The sequence below is a fragment of the Eumetopias jubatus genome, unplaced genomic scaffold (assembly GCF_037043125.1).
Source record: "Eumetopias jubatus isolate StellerSeaLion01/CBP00866 unplaced genomic scaffold, mEumJub1_p1.0 scaffold_4, whole genome shotgun sequence".
Classification (NCBI taxonomy): domain Eukaryota; kingdom Metazoa; phylum Chordata; class Mammalia; order Carnivora; family Otariidae; genus Eumetopias; species Eumetopias jubatus.
Window position 1 is genome coordinate 59,005,215 of NW_028274810.1, and position 27,602 is coordinate 59,032,816.

General features: G+C 43.1%; 1 protein-coding gene across 10 annotated transcripts in view; it reads right to left on the reverse strand.

The window, feature by feature from the left end:
- Window positions 1–27,602, reverse strand: part of FGGY (FGGY carbohydrate kinase domain containing) — a 418,161-nt gene that overhangs the window by 147,098 nt on the left and 243,461 nt on the right. For all 10 annotated transcript variants that reach the window (XR_003609898.2, XR_003609900.2, XM_028106807.2 and 7 more), the window contains one exon: window positions 23–130. Coding sequence is in view for 8 of the 10 variants with exons in the window: in XM_028106807.2 (XP_027962608.1) it covers window positions 23–130 (108 nt within the window). In the remaining 2 variants the exon portion in view is untranslated. The remainder of the gene's footprint in view (window positions 1–22; window positions 131–27,602) is intronic.

Here is a 27,602-nt window from a genome sequence, read left to right on the forward strand (position 1 = left end):
TATTGAGAAAGTGTCAACTTACCAGTTTTCCAGTAACGCTCTGACCACCTTCATTCAGCCAGAACCCAGGGACCATGGCTGAGAAATAAGGGCCCCAGACACCTGGTACAAAAATTGGGTCTTTGCTGATCTGAAAGGAAAGAGACAATATAGATGAAAATAAGTGATGCTCAGGGCTAGAAGAAGCCTTAACCTCCTCCCATCCTGTTTCTATGACCGTGAAATTCAACTTTTCATTAAATAGTTTCTTTGGTAAGAAAGTCATTCCTTCCAAAGGAAGGCATGGCTTCATCTTTGGAGGCCTTCTTGATAAATTCATTTAGATGTCAGGGTAGCAAAAGAGATCATTTTGGAAAGAAACTAATGAGAAATTTCCTTGTTGACTCCCTCTCTGTGGTAGACTCATTGCAAAAATGGTCCCCATTCTCCCCCCTCCGTGGATCCAACCCCTTTGCAAGGCGACTCTGCAGCTCCTCTCATTGACAGGTGGGAGTCCCCACCCCTTGAATCTGGGTCAGCTTTGTGACTTGTTTTGGTGAAGAGAATGAGATGGAAGTGACACTGTGCCGGTTTTCCAGGCTTAGGCCTCAAGAGGACTGTGTGCTTCTATTCTTTCCCTTGATTCTCTACCTTTGCCAGAAGAGCCCAGAGTAACCTGCTGGATGGAAGGACAAGCAACAGAGCTGAGTCAGCCCAAATGTAGCAAGTGACATCTCACATATAAGAGACAGACCAAACAAGATCAGCAAATCATCCTAGTCAACCAACACTAACAAGCCCAGATCACCAAATCACCCAACTAACTGGCAGACCTGTAAACAAAAATACATGTCCTGTTGTACGTCACTAAGATTGTGTGTTTGTCACCTAGCATTTCTGTGGTAGATAACTGATACATCCCCTTCCTTCTACAAACACTTACTAGTCACCGCCATTAGCATGCCATCTCCCTCTCTTGGGTGCTGGAGATAAAGAGATGAATCAGAGTTTCTGTCTTCAAGCAGCTACTCATCTAGAGGGGAGCTTTACAAGTAAATAGACAAATAGGATATAGTGTGGTCCACGGGATGATAAAGAGAAAATGCAGAATGTTATGGAGGGACAGAGGGGGCAAGGCATGAATGGTCTGAGAGAACAGGATATAGATGTAGGATTGAGCCAGGCATGCTAGGTCAAGGGAATGGCTTGAACAAAGCCTGTAGGTGAGGGAGAGGTGCTCTTAGGATTTAAGACACTATGTTCCACAGAAGTCCTTTCAGGTCTTAGGAGAATATACCAAAACATGAGCCAGGACAGACAAGGAAGGACCATGTGTTCACTCATCTGGAATGGCACATGCTTCTCATCCATCTAGTAGGGATGCATGCTGAAGTCATATTTCTGGTTGTGGAGAGGTGTAGTTAGAGGGTGGGGAGGAAAAGGGAGTGAAGCATACCAGGTCTACTCCCACATGTCTTCTGGACAGGTAGCAAATCTACTCATTCATTTATCCTACAAATATTTATTCAGTCCTTATTATATACTTGGTACTATGTCACATCCTGGGGATACAGAATTGAACTGAATATTCATGATTTCTACCCTCATGAAATTTGTAGCCCAGCATTTTAGCACAGGAACAAGCTTTCTTTAAAGGTCTTGACCCGCACTATTCCAGTTCCCTTTTCACTAAACTAGTGAGTCCTCAAATCAGTGGGATTTCCAACCTTCAAATATGAAGAAAGTGAGGGAACTACACAACATTGTCAACTTTAAATTTTGTGAAATAAAGATAATCTATAAAAAGGGACATTTAGCACCTAAAATAGGAATAATGTCAGGGAAAAAGGAAAGACTTTTACAAGAAAAGACAATTTGGCTTACAATGACATATTCACTCATTTCCTTATTGGTTTAACAGATGTTTCCTGAATTCCCTATGTGGTATAAGCCTGTGCCAGGCACTGGCAACGAATGTGAAATAAAACAGCATGGTCCCTTCCCTCATGAAGCATTCTGTCTTGAGATGGGGTCAGATGGGAGTGGCTAATCCTTCAAGTTTGGCCAGGAATCTCCTAGGTTTCGCAGTCAAGATCTTGTGTCCTAGAAAACCCTTCAGTCCTGGGCAAATGGGACAAAGCACTGGGCACCCTCAGATAGATATTAGTTATATCATTGCACAGATGTGTAATTATAAACTGTGATAAATAAATGAATGAAAATCAAAGGTACTATAAGGGCAAATAAGTGAGGTGCCCAATTTAGTCTAGGGGTCTCAGAAGGCTTTTTTCAGGAGGCAATATTTGAATTAAGATGCAAACCACACACAGAAGTCACTCAGTAGGTGTGAGGGCATGTGTGTGTGTAAGTGTGTGTTTGTGTATGTGTGTATGATATGGAGACGGTTCCCACCAGAAGGAGCACACACTAAATGGTCTTCGTTTTCATCACTTTGTCTTTGCCCATGAAAATTTATCACATGCCAGGCCTAGACACTACTCATCCCAGAGTGGCTTTGGGGTGAATAAGAAAGTTCATGTTCACAACCACTTAGGACCCAGTGTTTGGGCAGGTACATGGATAACTGCCAAAGTCAAGTCATCTCTTATCATGCCCTGCACCCCTTCCCTTCCAGAACTCTTAGCCCCGTTTCAAAGATTAGTCTCAGTGAGCTTGTTACATAAGACATCCACAGTCACACAGTAACCACCCAAGGTAGGATTTGAACCCAGGCAGATGTTGGACTCAAATCATATGGCACGTTTTATTCTTAACTTTTGATACATAAATTGCTTTGGAAGGTTATGCATCAGCCCCCACCTCCAGCCCATCTCACAATTTATTTAAACTTATTCCGAGTCAGCTGCGGCAGAGCTTCACTGGAAGATGAGGGTCTGCTGCTCAGAAATGTCAGATGAAGGCTTTGCCTGGCTCTGGCCAGGGAGAGTTTTGAGCTGATTCCTGTTTGTGCTCATTCGTTTGAAATGGCACATGCTTCTCATCAGACATCAGAGTAAAGCAAGGAAACCAACACACAGAAATATGTTTCCCAGAGCATTTCCAATCACTTCTAAACCCGGTGCTCTTAGAGAAAACAAGTAATAGTTTATTTTGAGAGAGAGAGAGAGAGAGAGAGAGAGAGAGGCACATCTGTATGTTTCTGTGTGCTTTATATCTTTGCAATAAACCTAAATATTTAAAGGTATTTTTGTGAAAGCTCTTTCCCATGCTGATGGCTATCTTGGCCTGGAGGCTGCTCTGTTACCCAAAGAAGGGAGTTCTTTTTATTCCATTGATAACAATTGTCTGTACAGGACGTTGATTTCTAGTCATGGTGGTGCTGTTGGCAACAATAGTCAAGATTGACTGGGTACTTACTAAAGGCCTTATTCCAAGCATATTATAGGCATTAAACCACGTAACCCTCATAAAAACCCTGAGGGAAGATTCCACCGCTATTCCTATTATATAGATGTATAAACTAAAGCAGAGAGAGTTTAATTCCATGTCCAAGGTTATAAAAATGCAAAGCAGCCAGGCACCACACTCTGCAGGTTCTAAATTTGTCTCTGCCAAAGTATGGTCTTATTTTTAGGCTACCACTGCTTCTTTGAATCCTTCTTTGGCTCCCAAGGGCAGAAAGCAAGGGCCATCACAGCCAGCGCAGACTCATTCAAATGGAACAAACCTTCTGGCCCTGATAACAAGTTAGGGAATCTGCATTTCTAAAAAGCTTTTGGAAAATTTTCCCCTATAGGCTTGTGAGGAGCAGACAGAGTTGAGTGTGGGCTGAGTCAGAGACCTATCTCTTTCAGCCTGCCGATTTCCAGCCAGGTGATCTCACACAAGCTCATCTTTCTGGGCCTCAGTTCCCTCAGTTCAAAACGGGGAGGATCAATACAAATGTTGGGGGACTTTGGTGAGGATGGAATAAGCCGCCAACTACAAACAGCTTATTATATGTTCAACACCAAACACGCGTTGGTTCTCCTTGAAATGAAGCTTGTGGTGGAACAGTCAGGGGACAGGACTGAACGACCACAGCCAAAAGTAATTACGACTCGGTAAGAAGGTCTCTAGATTTGCCCGTGGTCTAATTTAGTCAGTATTCTTAACAATGAAGTAGACCATGATACAGAAGTAAAACTTATCGTATTTTCAGACAGTATAAACGTGGGAGGATATCATGCTCCATATGATGGAGCATGTCCAAATCAAGATTCAAAATTACTTCCAAGAGCTAGAACATTAAGCAAAATACAAGAAACTCGTTAACATTTGTTGAATCGTATGGTTAAACCTTCAAACTTAAAAGGTACTGGAAATATTCTCTTCCATAATACTCCTTCTCACGGGTGGTGGCACAAGAGGATTTAAATTGGTAAGGTTTAAACATCATGTAGACATGTGCTATAGTCTTTAATTATGTGTGATATAAATAAAATAAAGTTATAGAAAACTGCAATAAAACAAAACATTTGGTTGCACACCATATGCCAGGCACCAAGATCAGCATCAAGCCTATAAAAATAATAAAGTAAAATAATAACAATAATAATTACTAATAAGGCATGGCCCCTTTCCTCAAAGGGCTCCTCATTTAACCAGGCCGACAAATGGTAGAAATTACAACAAAGCGTGAGAGGTGCTATAGTCAGGTAGGGGAGAAGTGTGGCAGAAACCCAAGCTTTCCAGAGATGGCCACATGTGAGCTAGGCCTGAAGGAAACAACTGTTTCCAGGCTGGGCTCACACTCATGAAGCTGCACAGCCATTTTGGTTTTCATGAAGGCTTACAGTTCTGAATTCTACTTTAACTAAAAGGTCATAAGGTTTGAAGGATAGGTGTATTTTTGCAACAATAGACCCTAGTGCTCGTCAAAAATTCAATTTTTTAAAAAGCCATGGCTTTTGAAAAGGAAAAAGTTCTCAGTGAAACCACCCTCTAAGTCAGGCAATGATAGTAAGAAATAATCACACAGAAATAAGAATAATAATAAGAAATAATAAAAGATTAATTGCTAACAGTTAACTGCGGGCTTATAAAATGCCAAATACCCTTCTAGACTCTTTACAGACGTTCTGTCATTTAATACCATGACAACCGAATGAAATAGGTCCTATTATTATACTCACCCCAAAACGAGGAAATCTAAATTGAAGGAGGTCAGAGAGCTAATATATAAAAGAGTAACTTCAGATCCAAACAAGATCCAAGCTATGAACTTATTTCCCTCTGCAGACCCTATTTTCCTCATCTATAAAATAAATAGGTTGGACTAGAAAGTTTAATAACTCCTTTGTCTTCGAGATTATCTAAGATTCCATGAAGTTGAGTCATTCTTCCCCAGCTGGCCAATGAGAATTCTCCAGCAGGCTATTTCAACACAGACACTGCCCCGTGGCTCAGGGGATCCCGCTGGGTGGCCTCCTGGGGCTTCTTGAAGTCCCAACTTTGCCCAGCCACCCCTGTGACCGTGGCCTAGATTATCAGGGGCCTTTCTTGACGATCAACTCCATGAATTGCATTTAATGGCTACTATCCATAATATCCGACATTCACTGAGCAAATACTCAGCAAATATTTCTTGGATACACATGGAGTTCAAACTATTGCTTCAAACATGCAAAGATACAGAAAGATGGGCACCAGAGCCCTGTATCCACCTGCAGTTTGTAATCTAGTAGGAATTAAGGCGCACAATGGGCTGGGGTAACTCAGGTATCAAGTGATTTGTAACTTTATATTTGTATTCAAATGTGCAATTACCCTGATAGTTTGTGGAGTCGAACAAGCACGGCCCATTTGATAACTGAAGACAAAGGCGTGAGGAGGGTGGGCAAACTACCCAGGATCACATGGATGAGAAAGGGCCGAGCAGGGAGCAGAAGCCTCCCTCCATTTGCTCCTGCCTCTTTGCACGTCCTTGCCCAAGCTGGCTCCATGAGTGGGTGCCACTGGCTACGTTTCAGCGGAGGCTACGCTCTCGTCAGCTGAGGTTCCCTGCAGTGCTAAAGCCCAAGCGCCTGCTCACACCTCTTGCTGGGACAGATGACTGGGCTCGGAGCAGGGAGCCACTCCAGCAATTTCCGTCCTGCCCGGCCCCCACCCCATCATGCTGGGGTTGGCCGAAACCTCTGGCAGGGGCAGCAGGCAGGCTCCAGGCGCCAGTGGTGCTGGGAGGGAGCAGGAGGTTTTGTTCTGAGCGCCTCCAGCCAGGTTGGGAATTTTAGAGGGTAGCCACAGGCATGTGTGGGGCTGAGTATTTCCGTGGTGGCTCATGTCTCCCTCCTAACGGACCGTGCTATCGTCTTACTAGGAAAAAAACCATTTACACACATTCCAGCCAACTCCCAGCTCACTCCACAGTACAAAAAAGAGCACAGAGAATTTGGTTTTTGAATGGGGCTCTTAGCCTTGACCTCTATTTCTGTACTTCTCAGATTAAGCTGTAATGAGTTGGGTGCCCCTCCTGCGAAATAGTGAGGAGACACCTCTTATCTCAAAGACAGTGAACATGATTTAGTAATGTGAGCACAGACGTTGGGAGTTAGACAAATCTGAGTTTCGATTCTGGCCAGGCTGTTTATTAGCCATGTGCCTTTGAATCTGTCTGAGACTCAGTTTCCTCATTTATAACTGGGATAATCTCACCTCCCACAGAGTTCTGTGTGAGTCCTAAGTGGTATAATGTGTATAAAAATCTTAGGACATAATATGCTCTCAAGAAATGTGAAACAACAGATGGCTTAACTCTACTCCTTTTTGGGACAGTGGAAAGATCTGGAGTCCAAAGTCCTGGGTTCCGGTCTAGGCTCTACCCTTCTTAGTTCTGTCCCTTTGGGAGTTAATCCTTCCTCATCCCTCCTGTATTCACGCCGTGTTTGTCTCGTTCACCACATCTCACGGGGTCAGCCCAACCCTCCCACGGGTGCGATGGCAATTTTTATGCTGTTGAGACCCAAATTGTTCTCCCAAACTCAGGCCTTGTTCGAGTTCCATATTGGACACCTGACCTGGATGTCTAATCAATGTATCCAAAATAGAACTCGCCATCCTTCCTCCCAGAGCTGCTCTTGTGCTGGGGTCCCTGTCTGCCTATCTATCCAACCATTAGGATACCATTCCTAACCTTAGGATGCAGTCGTCTTTCGCCTCTGCCCCACAACAGGCCCTATACACTGTCAACTCTATTTTTTAAACAAAGCTTGTTTCTCCCCATTGCCCCATTAGTCCACTCCTTTATTATCTCTCGCTTGGGTTATTGCAAGAGTAATTAAGCTGGTTTCCCTGTCTCAAATACTGTCCTTCTCCTGCACCCCCAAAAACCCTGCTCAGAGAATCCAACTTCCTTACCTCCAATACAATGATCCTTCTAACACACAAACCTAATTATAATTATCTCATTCCCTTACATGCTTTAGGAGTTCCCCCATGACATATGAGACTTTTCTGACCTGGCTTTTATCTATGTGTCTCACCTTATCACACATGGTACCATTTCCTCACTGTTTGTTCCATCATTTTTACTCCAAGAAGCCCATCATAGCCTAGAAATTCCCCCAAGTGTGCCATTTTCTTTCTCATCTCTATGTCTTCATAAATTCTCCTCTGTCTTAAAGGCATTCCGTCTGACCTCCCCCTGACTAACTCTTCCATGTCCTTTTATAGGATTTAGCTCAATATTATCTGCTCTGGGAAGCTTTTCTAAACCCTGACTGGCTGAGTTGCTTCTTCTTACATCTTCCTTAACCCTCTGTACTTCTATACTGTAGGCTGACACAATATACGTTATGTGTATACACAGTCTATTGTGTATATTACATACGTGCATGTGTATATACTTGTACCTATAAATCGTATGTAATGTGTATTTAGTATGTAATATGCATATGAAATGCTTTATAAACTAAATCACACAATGCAGCACATGGCTGAAATTATCAACAATGTCACAGATATTCAGAGCAATAATAGCATAGGACATGTGTTCCATCACCCATAAGTGGCACAGAGTTAATAAAGCTCAGGCTTGCCAAATTTTCCTCTTCTCTGGTTGGAGGTTTCTGAAAGGTTAAGAGTCCTCCAGTAGAGAGTATGCCCTTCCTAGAAATCCAATCCCCTTATTTCAGTTTGAGCAAAACAAGAACACATGAAACCTGTCCACAGATATCTCCTGGGGCTTAGCAGTTTGAGCAGGCAGGGAGGGCACTGAACGGGTTTGTCACCCAACCAAACAGTCCCCAAATTTGGGATGGAGGGAGGCAGCCAAATGTTGCTTGCAATGTCCTGAGTTATTTGCCAACTATTTTGGACTCCCTAAACCCCGAATTCCTTATTCTTCATCATTTTGAAACCCATATGTGATCACAATAGAAATTTAATCCATATGTTTCTCATTCACATACACTTAAAACACACCCAAAGTTGCTTTGCAAGTGACGGAGTAGCCAAGAAAACTTTGAGGCCTGCCTAAAATTTCCCCCAATTTTCTCTCCCTTGCAGATAAGAAGCTACACTTGGGCCTCCTCTATACAGGCTCTAGTGAGCTCAGACGAGCTTTCAGCTTTGAAAGCTCCAAAAGCTGTGTGAGCCCAAAGATGTAAAAATCATAGCTTGCATCTTTTTCACAGCCTAAACAATCTGTGGTGGGTAAACAATTCCTGGTCTCTTCTGTGGATCCCATGAGTAAGGGAGGAGGGGCTGGAGGTGTGGGTGGGGGAAGGGGAGGCGGCGAGCAAGAGAAGAAAGGGTGCCCTTTCTGTGTGCTGGTCACCAGATGGATTCTTAGCTCTGCTTCAATGTCACATAGTGAGCTGGACTTTCAGGGTCAGAACCATATCTTCTATTTCTGCCACATCCCCAGGAATGAGCATAGGACTAATTGAGTGCTTCTCAAATATGACCCAACCAATGTCCTCCTTTGATTCTAAGTCAGCTGTTAGGAAAAGCAGCTCTCCCTTACACACTTCAGTTAAAAAAATGCCTAGGGCAGCCTTTAGAGCCGAGGCTGATCAGCAGGTGCAGACGAGGATGACACAGCCTTTTCCCGGTAACAAGCACATGGCACCCGAACGCACAGCACCTCTGTCAGATATCCTCTGATTTCCGACTGCTAAACTGTGGACAATTTCTCTTCCTGCCCAGCTCCTGACCGCCTTCTGAGTTTCCCTTGTTACGACCTTTTGCTTTGATACCAGGGTCTAGTCTCAGATATCGTCTCATAAATCTGACCACAGATTTAGAGATTGGTCTGACTCTCAATGTTTAGTCCTAACTTGCTGTATGACATCGGTCCCCAGGGTGTTCATCTGAAAAATGGGGCAGATAGGACCTCTTTTATAGACTTGTAAAGATTAAACGTGGCACAGTCTATTATAGGCCTTGGTACAGTGCCTGGTACATTCAGTAACCCAGGGAACTGGAGCCTGTCCTAATATCATCACCCCTATACTGGCCAAGGTGTACTTCTTATTTATGGAGCGGATTACATGGAGGCATTTAATTTTAAAAAGTAAGATCTGACACCATCTTGACTAGAATTCTGAAGTAGGGAACAGGGTTTGTATTGGCTCTAGAGAAGAGCAAGATACAAATCAACATGATCATTCAGATGGATTCATTTCTGTTTGAAAGACATGTCACTAGGAACAAATGCACCTGAGACATACCCTGTTAACAGCATACGGTGTAAAGGCAAAGAGAATCTTGGCTGAATTATATCGGGGACTCCTTTGAAAAAAGTCAGAATTGCTGAGCATATGCATCAATCCCTGTCTTTTGGAAGCGATCTCCAAAAGAACACACTCCTGTCTTCTCAGGTTCAGCTCAGGGGATTTGGGACATGTCCATACAAGTCTGGACCTGAAGGATCCAGATCTTCAGAACTCTCTCTGCACTTGTGGCCTAAAACAAGAGAAGGCTAAAGTGGCCAGGCAAAGAGAACTAAAAGCTGTGCATAGACGCTTTTGTAGTTCCCTGACTGAAGGACTGCGAAAGTATTAGAAACCGACAAGTGGTTATCAAGTATTAATTAGGGTGAAGGACTTCATCCCTCACATCTTCTCTATAACAAAGCAGAATGCAAGAGCATTAAAAAATAGTGATGGTTAGTTGGGAGGTCAGGAGAAAGATGGAGAGAGAGGGTGGGAACCCCATGTACTTGGGTTGCCTAAGAGGTCACAAGGGACAGCACATAAGTAGCACACAGACCAGAATGTCCATGTCAGACAGCGATCCACCACTGGGCCAGGCCTCAGAACCCATCCCAGGCCAGCGCGCAGGGAGCTGCCGCCGTCAGCTGCAGAGCCGTCTGTGCGGACCTTCTCTCATCCCCACATGGGGCACTGGTATAGCCATTTCCCCAACCCGAGATGCTGGGCAAGCCCGTGTCCTCCAGGTTCGATGGGAACCGAGCTTCAGGGACATTAGGCTAAGCTCCCAGACTCGTCAAGAGGTTAGAACCAGCTTTTAGACTCAAATCTGACTCAAGAGTCCACAGGCTTCCTGAGACACCTTTTTTTTTTTTCCTTTTTAAAGAGAAAAAAGGCTGTAAACAGGAGAGGCATGGACAGAGCAGGCAGACATCAGGTGAAGAAGACACCATCTTCAACATCTGGTCTGGGGCCAGCCCAGCACCCCTTGTGCCCTGAGTGGAAGATGTCCCTCAGAAAGTCAATGGACATGATGAGGTTTTCCTACATCGAAGAGGGAGAGAGAGAGAGAAAAAAAAAATCACACATTCCAGTGGTATCTTTCGCCTCTTCTCCATATTCAACAGCAGTTCTTTGAGAATGCTAAGTGACTCTCATGTTAAAGAAGAAAAAAAGAAAAAGGAGAGACTTAAAAATTGCTTCCCTATTTGAATGAGTTCATATGAAAGGGAAATGGTCCAGAGAGGTAGGGAGACTCAAGGAAGAAAGGGCACTGAGAGGGAAAGCGGATCCTGGGGGGTTTGCCCTCTGTCTGTACTCTATAAAAGACCATGCTAATAAGTAAGATATGTAAACACTGCGGAACCATCAGAAACAAATGAAAAGGAGGGCTTGAGAGGAATAGTGTTCAGCTGGGGCCCAGGCCCAGGAGGCAGCTTTTGTTATGAATAGATCATCTGCATGTGAAACAGACCTGATTTTAACCCTTGGCGGAGGCTACCCAGTGTCTAAGAATGTATCAGGCCCATCTGGACTTCCTTAGAGAAAAGGAGAAAAAAAGGGGGTAACAGGGAAGAAAAAAGGGGGAAAAACAGCTATCTGTGAAATGCTATGACATGATGTAGGGCAGGGTTACAGTTCTGTGAGTGCGGTTTAAACAGTTTCTGTGTTATTAATCAGTAACACATGTAGCTCACAAAAAACTCCAAAGGACAATTATAATGGCTTTTTTTTTTTAAGGCATTACAGGTGAATGGGTGGGGGTGGGGTGGGGAAGGGAGGGAAGGCAGCTAACATTTGCCAAGCACCTACTAGGTGCTGACTGTTTTATACACATCCTCGTGCATCATCTTCATGATAATCCAGCCATTTCCTTCAGTTTACAGATGAAGAAACAGTGACTCACAGAAGTTCAAAGATGTGTTTATGGTCATATAGGTGCCAAGTGGCAGTCGAGTGATCTGAGTCACTTCTGATTCCGAAGGCCATGCTCTTCTCATACCTGGCCACTTGAAGAACCACAGAAGTCAGATGAATGTAAGGGGCCGGTAGAACCAGCCCTCCCCCTCCCTGGACATGTGAGCTGTTGCTGTGGGTTGCCAGAGAAGGCTCAGGGCAGTGCCTAAAGGTACTCTCAAGGGGCAAACCAAACCCCGTTTCTGGAGATCTGTGTGCTTCCTACGCTCCTGTCTTCCTCCCTCTCTCCACTAATCATGCAGCCATCAGAGACAAGATTAAATTAAACCGGCAACCAACACCAGCCTGGCTTCCAGGATGTGTGAATTCCAGCAGAACTCCCTGTGTTGATACCTTGTGTGTGTAGTGTAGACCAATTCGCCATTGGCCTCGCAATTTGAGAATTTGGCTCTCACCTGAGGGACAGATGCCGGAGTGAGGAGTAAGAGCTATTTGTCCACTTCACTGGCCTGCGCTCTTAGGATGGTGACAGAGCACTCCGCCGTGGAAGGAGGAAACATCCCTGCACACCTGCCTCTGGGGGATTCAGAGAAGGTGTGGGGGGTCCATGAGGCCTGGGGGCCGGTGACAAGGCTTCCTCTAGGCTGACTAGTGCCATGGAAAGATAGAGTTTTGTTTAGTTCAGCCTGGTCAGGAATCACAACTCCACGATCCATCTCTGAGACCCTGACAGATGCCAGTTTCCTCCAGTGTCAAAGGCACACAAGAACATTCACCTTCCAAAATGTTCGGAAAGAATAGAGCCAATGCAGAGAAAGCCTTGACATGCCGCCTGTCCACAGTAAATAATCAACAAGTAAGAGCTGATTATTTAACTTTCTCTACTCTCATTTTTTTTTAAAGCCAGGAAATGTTTAATCTCTTTTTTTCTGAGTTCAGAGTACAGACTGGTCTGGCTAATCCTGGTAAGGTGCAAACAACAGCAGTGCCAGTAGAGGGTGGGAATAGCTGGAGACAGAGTGAGTTTTAGGTGGAAGAAATCTGGGTCTCATTTTTCATGCCAGACCAAGAGGATTGTTTGGATCTCGGTTTGGGTTCCTAGTGGGTTCATGGTAAAAAAGCCATCTACTGTTTACACTTGAGGCATTTCTGTTAATTGAGGCTCTGTACTCATCTGTCAAGAGTTTACATAATAGCTGCCTTCTGCGGGGGCAGGGCTATTAACTGAGATCATGCATGCCAACCACCTGGTATGGTTTCCCCACACATAGTAGGTGCCTAGTATGGGTAATGGCGGGGGGGAGGGGGGGCTCATGAAGCATCTGCTGAGAATCAAGATTCTCCAGAACAGAGACAGTTCATGCATTTCTTCAGCAAACATTTAACTGAGCACCTACTATGGGGGTCAGGTTCTGGGGAAACAGAGATGAAGAGATACTGTCTTTGTCCTAGTTTTCAATGTAGTTAGGGTATGTGACAGTTAATCTACGAAAAAGGTCTAAGTTCTTAGTACAATGGCTTGAAGAGAGTGCTATGGTTTGGCTGGAATGTAGAATTTACAGTAATAATGAGAAAAATCCCACACATGTCATGTTGCCATATACCGTGAGCAAAGGACTATGGTAGTGGCTTTACGTGCACTATCTCATTTAATAATTATTACAGGCCTGTAAAGACAGGTATCGGTATCTCCATTTTACAGATGCAGGAACTGAGGCTTACAGGGGTCATATAACTTGCTCAAGGTAAGGCTTCCATGGAGCAGGAGATAAAAAAAAAAAAATCAAACCTATGAGTCGGAGGACAGGCGGAGGACAGATCATGAAAGGTTCTTTCATGACAGGCTAAATAGCTGGAACTCTTCTCTTGAAGGCAATGGGGAAATAATCCCAATTTGTGTTTTGGTTACTTTGTAGCTAGAAGCCCACACACCCACCACTGTCCCCTCCCAAGCACGTATTCAGGATTACCAAAGGCTGGACTTACACAGTGGTTCATTTCAGTTTGTTCTGATTCACAACTGAATGCATAATGAACGATAATCACCTGTTATGTTGCCCAAAAGTTTGTGGTCACAGGCTACGTAACTCTTCCACACAGAACTAGGCCTTCCCTGGCCCTACAGAGCCTCCGAGCTCCAGATCAGCTTCATGGTGTGGAAGTATGTGTGGTTTCTTCTGTTTTGCTAAGTCAACAGTTCCAGGCAGGGGAGAAGAGGCTTTGCCTCAAAATCTGTTTCTCCAAAAGCCCTTCACTGCCTCACCTCGTTCTATCCATCTCCTCTTTTCCAGTTCACCCTCCCCACAGCCTTCAGACCCTCCATGCTTTAAATGGCCCCAAACTGCTACCTTGACCTTGGACTTTTAAACCACCTTATCTGCCAATACATAAATGGTGATCCCGGGACATCGCAAAGGGGCAGGGGGCAACTGTCAGCCACTTCAGACATGCTTCTGCCCTGATTTGGTTAAGATCTGGCCCAAGACCCTCGCTTCATCCCTCTTCCATGACATGCCTGGTCCAGAGGACTAGCATTTGAATTTAGTCTTCCAAATCCTGACTTCCCCTGATGACTTTGGCTTAAATGCACTCCACTAGCTTTCCCTACTCTGAAAGTCTTGTTGAGGATCATCACCCAGAGTTGGATTCAGATGAGGGTACCAGCCTAGTGCCCAACACCCTACAGAGGGACTCTTGCATGTGGCCAAAGGTAAAGGTACTCTTCCATAGAGGCAATACCCCATATCAAGTATGTTCCCCATTAAATATCCCCTCCTCCCAGTCCACCCAGACACCTAAGATGTCTCCATGCTACAGAGGGTTTCCAGACAGCTGTTACAATCATTAGTTCAACTAATGCTTGATATATCTAGAAAGTAAGAAAGGCCAGGGCTTTTTATTTTAATTTTTTTAAAGATTTATTTGTGCGGGGGGAGGGCAGAGGGAGAGAATCTCAAGCAGACTCCCCGCTCAGCGTGGAGCTGGACATGGGGCTCGATCTCACGATCCTGAGATCATGACTGGAGCCGAAGTCAGGAGTTGAACACTTAACCAACTGAGCCACCCATGCCCCAAAGCCATCACTGTTTAGATAAAGAGATGGAGGCCCTGAAAAATCAAATGAATCACTCAGAAAGTGTCAATGTCAAAATTAAGACTGCTCCTTTTATTTCTAAGGCCAGTAAGTTCTCTGTTGGTATAGTACTGAGAATGGATGTACATGATTTCAGAGAAGTCAAAAACACCCTTATAATCCCCCCAAAGCCATCATCCTTCTGGTCTCCTATAGGATGATACACCAGAGGAGAGCCTCACTCACTTAATTTAAAGCTTTGATTTTGGTAAGAAGACAGATGTTGCACAGGGACACATCCTGTAGTCAGTTATACCACACTATAAAAAGGACATGAATGCACTTTATCTTCCTTAGCGACAGTAGAGAACGGACACATGAGATCATCAGTATTAGGTGAGAGTCTCGCCTGCATATGCCATGCCAGACCTTTCTTCAGAAGTTCTTGGTGCAACTCAACAAAAGCACTCAAACGTTAGAGATACCAGTACATAGTTGTGGCATTAAGAAATGGTGGGTTCCCTTGGATCCTCAATACTGGAAGAGTCTTCAAGAACACCTTCCAGATATCAAAAAGTTGAGCCTTCACCACCACTACATCTCCAAGACTTGTCACCCTTCACAGTGGAATCCTGCTAAGTGACTGTTACATTAAAAATTTACTGAAAGCCACTTTGTTCCAGGGACTGTACTAGACACAAGTGCTATAGAAATGAATGAGCCACAACATCTGCCCTCAAGGAATTCACAGCCATGCGAACAAGGAAGACAGACACCCAGGTAACCAACAGCAAACAGGGAGGAGTATGCCCTTTGCCATAGGTATGTGCCAGGGGAGCACACAGATACTCCACCTCATTTATTCTGAAACGTCTAGGAAGAGGTGATGCCTGAGCTCAGATCTGAAGGCTAAGTGGGAGTGAGACAGGAGAAGGAGGGGAGGGAAGGGCATTGCAGGCAGAGGGAGAGGAAGCAAAGGGAGAAGCAGCAGGGAGTACAGTAGAGCAGGGCTGGAGGAGAGAGAATGTGAAGAATAATTCTATGGTGAGTTGACTGGTCATCATGCGCCATGCTATGCAGATGGTCATTAGAATGCTAAGGATTTTTTTAAATTTAATTTTATTATGTTATGTCAATCACCATACATTACATCATTAGTTTTTGATGTAGTGTTCCACGATTCATTGTTTGCGTATAACAACCCAGTGCTCCATGCAGAACGTGCCCTCTTTAATACCCATCACCAGGCTAACCCATCCCCCACCCCCCTCCCCTCTAGAACCCTCAGTTTGTTTTTCAGAGTCCATCGTCTCCCCCTCCGATTGTCCCCCCACGTAAAGGAGAAGGATAACATGTTTCGAACTGGTAGGAGCAATTTTGGCTAAGATCTTTTTCCTCTCTAGGACTCCATTCTGTCTTCTGTATTTGAGAGTATTGAGTTAGATGATCTTTACATGTTCCTTCTGGGTCTCCCATTCTGTTCATCAAATGAATGATGACAGTTAACGGGAATCTATTTCATGGTGTTATAGAGTTGGTAGCTAAACATTATAGATGGGTGCCTGAAAAAAGTGTTAAGCTCTAATGAAGGAGACAGAACACAGAATATGGCTTCAAGTGACTTGAAATCAAAGCGAGGTCTGCCACTTACCATGTGATGGGGGTAAATCCCTTATCTACTCTCTCATCTCTAACAAAGGGATAGCAATGCTTTGTAGGGAAGCTGTAAGGAATAGAGAATACCAAATATGTTAAAATATCTGGCATATAAGCAGTTACTCAGCAAATGTCCAATGACTGTATTGATGGGACTAGACAGACTGTAGCTCAGTACATTCTTTCAACTTTTACTGTCTGTCTGCTACACGTAAGACCTTGAGTATGCAGAGATGAATGAGCCACAGCAGCAGCCCTTGGGAGCTCAAGGTGTAGTGGCAGGGACACACATTTAATACATTTTTATAAAGTAAAATGGGTGTAACAACAAACATATAAATGAATTGCTACAGTAACACAAAGGAAGAGGAGGCTATTTTTGCCTGGGGTCAGGGGAGAAAGCTAGGCCAAGCTTTAGAGAAGAGGTAGTGTTTACATTGGTGACCAGCAGTTCATAAATAAGCTGCTTCGGACACCGTTTAATATATCTCACTCAACACATGTTGTGAGTCATTTTATCTCGAGGCCCAATTGTGTCCAATGAAGAATTTTTCACCTGGGGATTCTAATGAAATTCCTCCTCATGCAAATGGTCTCAGGGAATAAAAAATAAGGAATAAGTTAGAAGGAGGAAAGGAAAAAAAAAGCATTAATTCATCTGTAAATTTTTAACTTTTCCAAGTTCTGTCGTGAAATATTACCATGTTCTTGGCCAAAAACCTAATGGGATCTTACTAGGAAGGCACAGAGCTTAGGTGACTATCAGCCTCATCTCTCAAACCCTTTCAGGGAAGATCTAAAATGACCTATGTGATCCACAGCCCCAACTCATTTCCCCCATGTATAAACTAGAGGAAAAGTTCACCTAAGCCATTATCGAGCACCACTACGCAGTATTTGATTTTAATGGATCGGGGCGTGGCAGCGTTTTAAATAGGCCAAGTGAGAGGAAGAATTCTCACTCCCCATAGTCACGGGGAAGGACATGCAGTGGAAGAGGTGCACTTTTTCCTTAACAGTGAACAAAAGAAGCTTGAAGAAATTGACGGATGTGTCATGTGCTCTTGGACGTTTGCATGATGACGACGATGATGATGATGGAGGCGGAGGAGCAGGAGGAGGAGAAAAACAACCAGAGAAAGAGAAGGAAGGGTGGAAAATACAGGTGGCAGGGCTGCAGAATTGAAAATTCTAGATTTAGGATGCACACTGTTGCACGGAGTTCAAAGACAGCCACGTTCCAGTTCTACAATGTGAGAAGGACCTGTGGTTGCTGAGTTAGTCATCTATAAACCTAAAAATCAAGAACATGTAAGTCTGAGAGGCAGTTCCATGTAGTGGTTAAGAGCATGAACTTGATTAAAGTGAAATAGAACTGAGAGCTAGGAGTCCTGAGGAGAGAGATTAAATCTGGCTAGGGCAGGGGCACAGAGGGGGCATGGAAATGCAGCCTCAAAGGATACCCAGAATCTTAGCAGGCTCGGCTGGGGCTCAGCTATAAGGAAAAGGGGTAAAAGGAAGCTTTCTTGCCCGAAGGAATGGCATGTGGAAAGGCTAAAGCAAATAGAAAGCATTCCTTCATTCAAGAAGTATCTCTTGAATGTAAGTGTCTACTATATTCAAAGCACTGTTCAAGGGGCAAGGACATAGCTATGAAAAAACAAACTCCCACTTTCATGGAACATATGGTCATATGGAGAGTGGGGTGATAAAAACACATGAATATTCAAATATATAATACGTCAGGTCTGATAATGCTATTTAGAAAAAAAAAGCAGGAGAGAGAGGTTAAGTGGTATGGTCGGGGCAAGCATTGCTATTTTAATGAAGGGTGATCTGGGTGGACCTTAATTATGAGGTTGGATTAATCAGAGACTGTAACGGAGGAAGGGAGCGAAGCATGCAGTTAGGCATGATACAAGCAGAAAGGTAAAAGCAAGTGCAGAGGCCCTGTGGCAGAGATGTGCTTCCTGTCTTATATTAGCAGTATAGCTTGAGTGGTATGAACGAGGAGAAGAGTGAGAGAGGGAGGAAAAGTAAAGACGAGTAGATAAATGGGGAATTAGGAGTCGGATATGGGGTCAAGAGAGTTCCCCCCGCCCCCCGGTTCTTTAGAAGGCAGCTATTATAGCAGGCTCTAATCTTAAATGATTAAGTAGAGAAAGAGATTTGTCAATGCAGGAGGGGGAGAATCCACAGAGCCTTGTGTATGTCCTACTCTATTAAAGGACCTTTACAGGTGGTGTACAGGACGAAAACAGCTTTATTCACTGTACTACTCCCTGTTAAACTTGTTCTGTGAACTGTTTTTCCTTGTCCTGAGATGGAATTTTAGGTGGATCGATAGTATTCCTAAACTCTTAAATAACAAACAGTCCACTGTTTACCTTCAAGCGCTAAATGTGTGCACTCTATTGTAATAATTAGAACTCCCATCTCACTGAATTAAAAATTCTCCCTCCTGTAGCAACAGTTTATTTCAGGCTTAGAAGCATACCTGGAAAAGGGGAGGGGGGCTATCCTGCTTCTCTCTTTTCTTGCTCCACCTTCTTCTCCAAGGGCTCTGCACTCCACACAGGGGGTAGGGTGCCTAGGGAAGGTCTTACTTAACTGATATGGTCGTGATTGGGCTTCCATATATGTCCTCAGGGTGGGGTGCACACCCAATATGAGCTCTCTTGTCCTGTGGTCTTGGTGATTCACTGCAGTGTCCCCCTGTGGACTCCCTCCACCTCCCCACAGTAGTATGCTTGAAGCGAGCTTGCTCTCTGTCCACTGCTCTACTCCCAACTCCCTTCCAGCCCTGGTCTGCAGGTGGTTTACCTGTCTATGGGGATCACACTGCTCCCTCAGTTGAACCTTTTGGATGGGGTCCCACTTAAGATCTGCCTAGCTGGCTCCTTCGTGCTGGACCCACACACACCTTTGCCTTGTTTTTAGTGGACATACAGCCTGTTCCCAAAAGCAGCCCTCACTTTCTGCTTACTATCTCAGATACAATAGTCAACCTCAGCCTCTTTCCTTAGTCCTCACTTTTGACTTCCTCCATCTCTATTTTATACCCCAGGGCAAATTTTGCAATCTTTTAGCAAGTCCTGCATAAGTGATCTGGTCTCTGAGGCCTCTTCCAAAAACTCCAGAGAAGGAAGACCCCTATTATAAGAACCCATTACACACAGCTGAAGCAGCGTGTGTGCTGGGAGAGGGGGTACACAGAGCTGGAGATGTCTAAACTACTTGACTTTTACTTTCTAGGCAAGATGGTGTCGTCAAAGGCTTTCTGAACAGAGTCCCAAGTTAGGAAAAGGTAATCAATTTCAAGACACTGGACATTCTAATATGAGGTGTTACATGAACTAACTTACTAAATGAAATACCCCTTTGAAACGGGAAGTACACACAGCATTAGAACCACCATCATCAAGTATTTAAAACTACTAAGAACTAAGACATTCCTACCTAACTTCCTGCCTCTTTTATGACAACCACCCTCCCTCAGTTGTTCCCCGGCATATCTGTGTATGTCCTTACTCAGATGTTCAACCCTGTCTTTTTGATGTAAACTCTAAGCCTGCCACTGTACCCAACCCGTGTCTAGTTTAATACTGGAATCATAAACTCTCTAGTCACACAATAAGACAGTCCTTAGTGAATACTTTTGACTTCATTCAGAGTAATCACTTTCATTACTCCATGGACAACATATATAAATTTAAAGACAGTGGCATGAGATGAATGGCTAACTTTAAGGAGAAAATGAAATAAGCAATTATTCTATTAAAGAGCGTATTTTATTTTTGTTCTAATTAAATCATCTTTAACCACCTGGCTTCAGTTCAAATAAATGTGAATCTCTAGGGGCAAAGTCTAATGGCCATGGGCAGAATGTTCTGGAACTGACTCACTCATTTATTCCTTCATATGTCAAATGACTAGCTGACCGTGCCAGGGACTGAGAGGAAGAAAGAATGGCAAGCACCATGAACTCAATTCATTTTATGACGGGTATGGAAAGGGGTGAGATTTTTGGCTCACTTTAAATAATAATTTGCTAACTTTAATTCATTCATCCAACAAATATGTATTATCTTCCATTCATTCATTCGTTCATTCGTTCAATATTGAATGCCTAATTAGGTCCCAGGCACTGTGCCAGACACTGTGGATACCGTAGCAAGTTAATGGTCATTGCCCTCATGAAGTTCACCGTGATGGAGCTCTGTGGCTATGGAATTAGGCTGCCAAATAAAATAATCCCTAGTGGCTATTCAAGCACAGGATACTGATCATCTGTCCTGAGGCTATAGAAGGTCATTTTCTCAATGCCATAAATGGTATATACATCAGAAATCTCCAGCAAATAACATGCTCACTGGAGAAATTTTAGATACATTCCCTCTAACATAAGAAACAAGATGAGATTACTTTTTATTATCCTAACTGCTCAACAAAATACTGGAGGTCCTGACAAACATAATTAGACAAAATTTCACAACAACAAAAGGTACTGAGGAGGGAAAAAAGAGACAAAATTTTGCAGGTGAAATGATCTCACAGACATAGCTCATACTGTCCCCTCTGCTTGCTCTTTTTTCTAACCAGAATATTACAATTCAAACTTACTGTCTTACAGAAGCCTTCTCCGACCATCCAAATCACATTAGACCATCTAGTTCTATAGTTTAAGAATTACTGGCAAAGAGAGTATGCATGCAGACATTGCAAAACACATGCACAGTTTAAAACTGAGTAAGAGTATGTAGCAAGGTTAGTGGACATAAGATCAATGTCTTAAGATCAAATATATTTTTCTACTCCAGCAATAACTAAATAGTAAATACAATAGAAAACTAGATGCAATTCATAAAAGCGATTGAAAGTCACAATATAGGAATCTGATTCCTTTACCTGTGTTCCATTGCTATACATGAATTAGAGTGTAGAAACAAACTAATATATTTTATTTTTATTTATGTGTCACTTCTTTCACAAAGGGTGTGTGTGGTATGCTGAATAATGGCCCCCCAAAACATACCCATGTCCAAATCCCTCCAACCTGTCAATGTTACCTTATAAGGCAAAAAAGAAAGGATTTTGTAGATGTGATTACAACAAGGATCCTGAGATGGGGAGATAATCCTGGATCATCCAGGTGGGCTCTAAGTGCAATCATAAGGGAGACTGGCCACAGATGTGGAGAAGGCAGTATGACCACAGAGGCCACGATGAGTGATGTGGCCACAAGCCAAGGTAAACCAGCTCAAAGAGGCAAGGAACAGAGTCTACCCTGCAACCTTCAGAGGGAGTAGGCCCGGCTGACAGCTAATCGCAGCTTAGTGAAACTGATTTTGGACTTCTTGTCTCCAGAACCTTAAGAAAATAAATGTGCATTGTTTTAAGTCACCAAGTTTGTAGTTATTTGTTACAGAAGCCATAGGAAACTAGTACAAAAGGTTGAATACATTTTAAATACTTCCCCAATACACATGTGCACACATGCATACAACACAGATATTATAGTCACGTGTAATATAAGACTGATGAAAATCAGAGTGGAAATATGGCGGAAAGAAGGTTCAATATTTTCGCTTGAGTGTTCTAAATTAACTCTGAGCTTCCTGGCTTCCAGGGTTAGAAAAAAAAAAGATGATCGATTGTACAGCTTTTATTACTAGAAAACAGAAAATATTGTGATGTTCAGATTAAAGATCACTTTTCCAGTCATATGAATTCTAAAACAAATTTTCCAGCATGACTTTATAGGGGGTAAAATGAATGACATTATTAACTCATCAGCATGGGCCCAGCAAATACAGGCACAGCCTTCACATGGCTATTACTTTTTTTTTCTGTATTTTTAAATTTTTCATTCAAAAATGATTTCAGACTTACAGAAAAGTTGCAAAAACAGAATTCCCTATACCCTTCACCTAGGTCCTGCCAATATTTTGCATAAGCATTGTACCCGTATTTTATGTTTATATTTTTATATTTTTTCTGAATCATTTGAGAGTAAGTTGCAGATATAATGCCCATTTACTCCTAAATTCTCTTATATAGCGATAATACAACTATCCTATCAGGAATTAAACATCGATACCATTCTATTATTTAATCTTTAGACCTTATTCAAATTAGATCAATTGTCCACAACATGTCCTTTACCTCAAAAGAAAAATGCAAGACCACACATGGCCTTCAGTTGTCACATCTCTTTAGTCTTTTTTTTTTGTTTGTTTAAACTTTATTTATTTGGCATACAGAGAGATAGAGAACACAAGCAGGGGGAGCAGCAGTGGGAGAGGGAGAAGCAGGCTCCCCGCTGAGCAGGGAACCCAATGCGGGGCTCTATCCCAGGACCCTGGGATCATGACCTGAGCCGAAGGCAGACGCTTAACCGACTGAGCCACCCAGGTGCCCCTCTTTAGTCTGCTTTAATCTGGAACCCTCCTGTCTTTATTTTTTGTGGCCTGGATATTTTTGATGAGTAGAGGCAAATTATTTTGTAGAATACCTCTCCATTTGGGTTTCTGACATTTCCTCATGATTAGATTCAGGTTAGGCATTTTTGTCAGGACTACCACAGAAGTAATCATGTGCTTACATGGCTACTTCTTGGGGAGACCTTCGCTTTTGCTAAGAGCCAAGGGCAAAACATTGAATTTTTACATAAAAACACAGCTGATAGTGTTAGCCAAAAAAGCTCCTGTCAGCCGAGTCTGTCCAAGGAACGCCTGAGACCCTACTACTGTCTAGCCAGATCTCTGCTCACTAAGCACTAGCTGATCCTGGAAGACTGGGTGACTCACTTAGGAAAGCTATATTGCATCCACTCTGCAACGTTGGTGTTTTTTACTGCCAAAAATGTCACTGATTGCATTTTCTAAACATCCTTCAAATATATCCACTTCTCCCCATCTCCCCCACTATAATCCAAGGCAAGCTGCCATGATATCACCTCTCACCCGGACCCCTCATCTCCCTCTATATGGTCCCCTAGCATCCACTCTGGTCTCTCTCCAACCTGTTCTCCAAAATTGCAATTATTTGGATCCTTTGTAAATTCAAATATGTTACCCACTGTCATTAAAACCTTTCAGTTTCTTGTAAGATAAAAGACCAAAATCCTTCATAAGGCTTATAGATCCAACCTGCCCTGCCCTTTTGCTTCTTCAGCCTTAACAGGTACCACTCCATTCTCCTATGTCATCTTGAACCTGCCAACTTTCCTCCCATTATCCTGCTGCAATTTCTAGACCACGTTCTTCTCAACCACCACCATGGAGATACCTCCTTCCTCCCCTATCAGACTCTGCTTAGTGACTTCACTGCCTTACAGAAGCCAACCACCCAAACTGTATCAGTCACTTGGCTCTGTGCTCTTATGGTTGTTCCTTTGCTTTACAGCACCTATATATCATATATACAGAAGAGTGTATAAAACGTATGTGTACATTTTAAAGACGGATAGTAAGTACTCATGTGGGGTGCCTGGGTGGCTCAGTTGGTTAAGCGTCTGCCTTTGGCTCAGGTCATGATCCCAGGGAGCCTGCTTCTCCCTCTCCTCCCTGCTCGTGCTCGGTCATCTCGCTTGTGCTCTCTGTCGCTATCTTTGTCTCTCAAATAAATAAAATTAAAAAAAAGGGGGGGGGGAAAAGTACTCATGCATCTTTCACCAGTAAATGCCAGTTCCCCAAAACCCCACTAGAAGGCTTCTTTCTACCTCCACAACCAGCATCCCCAGCCATGTAATTAACTAGTGTCCTGATATTTGTAGTAATCATTTCCTGACTTGTCTTCCTAAGTTTGGCACCTATATATGCATTCCTAAAATATACTGTTCCTCTTGCCTCTTTTTGAATTTTATATGAATAGTTCTGTATTTCTTGCATATCCTGTTTCTTTCACTTAAAATTGTTGTTCATATAGCTTTAGTTCCTTCATTTTAAATAGGCACACCACTGTAGGAATATAATACAATTTAATTATCCATTCTGTGACTTGTAGAAGTCTGCACTGATTCACATTTGGGGCCAGTATGAGATATTACGCAATGAATACTCTTGTACTTGTCCCTGGGTGCACATGGGTACACAGGTGCAATACCTTTTCCAGGTTTTTACCTAGGAATGGAATTGGTGGAGTGAGGGGTACATGCATATTCAAAGGACATCACTTTGCTGTTTTCCAAAGTGATTGCACCAATTCATACTCCCGCCAGCAGGGTATGACTGTAAAGCATTTATCAAGGTCCATAATTACATATTTTTGTGACTGTTTGCTTAATATCCCTCCCTTCCACTAGACTGTTAGGTCTAAGTCTACTTGTGCTATTTTCACTCCAGCACCTGGCACAGAGTAGATGCTCAAAAACAACTGTCTGAATAAAAGAAGGTGCTCTGGATAAGAAAGTTTCATATTTTCAATGTGAGCATAGATCTGACTTCAAAACCCATGTCTTCTCTACCACATTATATTTTCCTGATCTCAAAAGAGTGATGATCATTTGTATCCTACTTTCCAATGTAATCGTAGTAATCAAATGAGATTACAGATGCCAATCTACAAAACACAGAGAACACTCCAGCAGTAGTTGCACTACTATGCACCTGGACCCAAAGATCCACAGATGGGGTATATGAAAGCTGGCTGTCAGTGGCAAATGCCTTATGAATGTATGTGGATTAAGATTACTTTGTAGAGGAAGACTGGGGTCTCAGATATCACTGCAGGGAAAACCAGGGAGACCAATTAATGCTTTCAAGTCCAAGCTGTACCTGTGTCCCAAATTATTCACCAGCACAAACAAAAGGAGCTTGCTCCAAGCCCTGATCAGAACAAACATTTTAAAATGCTTTCACCCAGGTGGCATCATCTTTCATCTGTGCCAGGGATCCAGGAAGGGCTGGGCAGAGAACTGGATTAGACACTCTGCTTCAGCTTGACACTGTGGACTCAAAAGTAAACTGACTTCCTATTTACACTGAAAGATCTTAGGCCTTTGTGGTTTCCTGTTGCATACTGGTGTGTCTGTGCTTTGGTTTCTGTTTGTCTTCGCAGAGCTGCAAATGGGGTCTCTGTTTCACTTTTCATGAGAAAATAAGAATTCTACAATCTCTAATTGTTGGCAGATTCCACCAGGTACTCTAGCCAAGTCCTGACTTCCCATGCCGCCTGCACTTCAGCTCACTGAGAGAAAACTTATTTGAAAGGAAAGGGACCCAAGGAACCTCCTAGTGTGTCCCCAAATGACAGGGACTGACTGTCCAACTTGATTTCCTTCATTTTGCAGTCATTTTACATTCATCGACTTCACGCTTACCTTCATCAAGGGTAAATTTGGAGTCCTCCTATGTACAGGAGGCTCTGTGAAGCCCGGCACAAACACTGATGGAAAGATACTGGAACTGCTCCTTGGGAAAAGAGGAACGTGGTTTTTCTGCAAGTCCTCCCTTAGAAGCACTGCAGCACACGTTAAAGGTACAGATTCATAGACACTCCTTCCCAGGCAGACTTACCCAGTCAGACCCTGTGGGAGTGGGACCTGGGGAAATGCAATTTTAGGGAGTTCCTCAGGTCCACTGTATGCACCCTGAGAACATAATGGCTTGAAGATCAGAGAATTTCCAGTCACAATGGAGACTAGTGACAGAATCAGGAGCCCTTCCTGCAATGAACCAGATTTCCCCCAGGTGCCAGATCTTTCAATTTGAGTAAATAGAGATGAATCCACTAAGGATGCAGAGGAGAAGGCTCAGGGTTTCCTCAGAGAGTATCTGAGTCTTGGCCCTATCACTTGCTAGCTGTGGGATGCTGGACAAATCACTGTTTCTTGGAGCCTCGTTTTAAAAAAGAAAACAGCACCTGCTCTGAAGGCCTCACTTAGTTATTCCGAGTAGCAAATTCCACCAGGCATTTATCAACTCCAAAGCACCAAGAAAGAGTTAAGTCATTTTATCATCACAAAAACTTCAAATAAACAAGAAAATAAAGCCAACCCCTAAGGTTTCTCTCAAGCAGTCAGAACTACCCCACCTTCTAACTATCCTAAGCTCTGAAGAACATTTTCTTTCCTTTTACTGTAAAGGACAGTTTGTGGACAGGTGATGTAATTTGAATAAGGTCCACAGATTAAATAACAGAATCGTATCTGTGTTTATTTCCTGATAGGATAATTGTATTATGGCTATATAAGAGAATATTTTTGTTTTTATAAAATACATACTGAAGTATTTAGGAGTAAATGGGCATTATATCTGCAACCTACTCTCAAATGATTCAGAAAAAATATTTCTACATATAAAATATGGGTACAATGCTTATGCAAAATATTAGAAGAATCTAGGTGAAGCGTATACAGAATTCTTTGTTCTATTTTTGCAATTTTTCTGTAAGTCTGAGATCATTTTTTTAAAGATTTTATGTATTTGAGAAAGAAAGCACGTGAGTGCAGGAGCAGGAGTAGGGGGAAAGGGAAAAGCAGGGGCAGAGGGAAAGGGAAAAGCAGGGGCAGAGGGAAAAGCAGACCCCACTGAGCAGGAAGCCCCAGGAGTTCAATCCCAGGACCCTGAGATCATCACCTGTGCAGAAGGTAGACACTTAACCTACTGAGCCACCCAGGTGCCCCTGAAATCATTTTTGAATAAAAAGATTAAAAATAAAGAAGCGGGGCCAGTTTCTTCTAAACATTGTAACTGTGTAGCATGTGACTCTTTCCGGGTCTCAGGTTCCCCAGATTTTTCTGAAAGCAGAGCTCAAAGCTGGACCCAGTCCTGGGTAGGATAGCAGGATACATTCCTGATATCATGTTAACATTTTCAAGGAATGGATATAAAAGTCAGGAGCCCATCCAGGCCTCACTTCCCACATGTCCTAGCCCTCAAATCTCTTCAACCTCAATTCCATCATCTCTTAGATGGAGAAATGTACTCTTGTGGGCCATTTTAGGTTACTACCTTCTAATGACACTTTTTATTTAATCTGAATATATTAGTATTACCTTTTATTAGGATCTAAAACATGGCTACTATATCTTTCTCTCTCTTAAGTTAATCTTACATATCACAATAGTGAGGATTAGAATTGCTATATACAGACTGGCACAGGACCCCGCGCATGGTCCACATGTAATAAATTCTAGCTAGGGGGGCACCTGGGTGACTCAATTGGTTAAGCGTGTGCCTTTGGCTCAGGCCATGATCCTGGGATCCTGGGATCGAGCCCCGTGTCTGGCTCCCTCCTCAGCAGGGAGTCTGCTTCTCTCTCTCCCTCTGCAACTCCCCCTGCTCATGTTCTCTCTCAAATAAATAAAATCTTATAAAAAA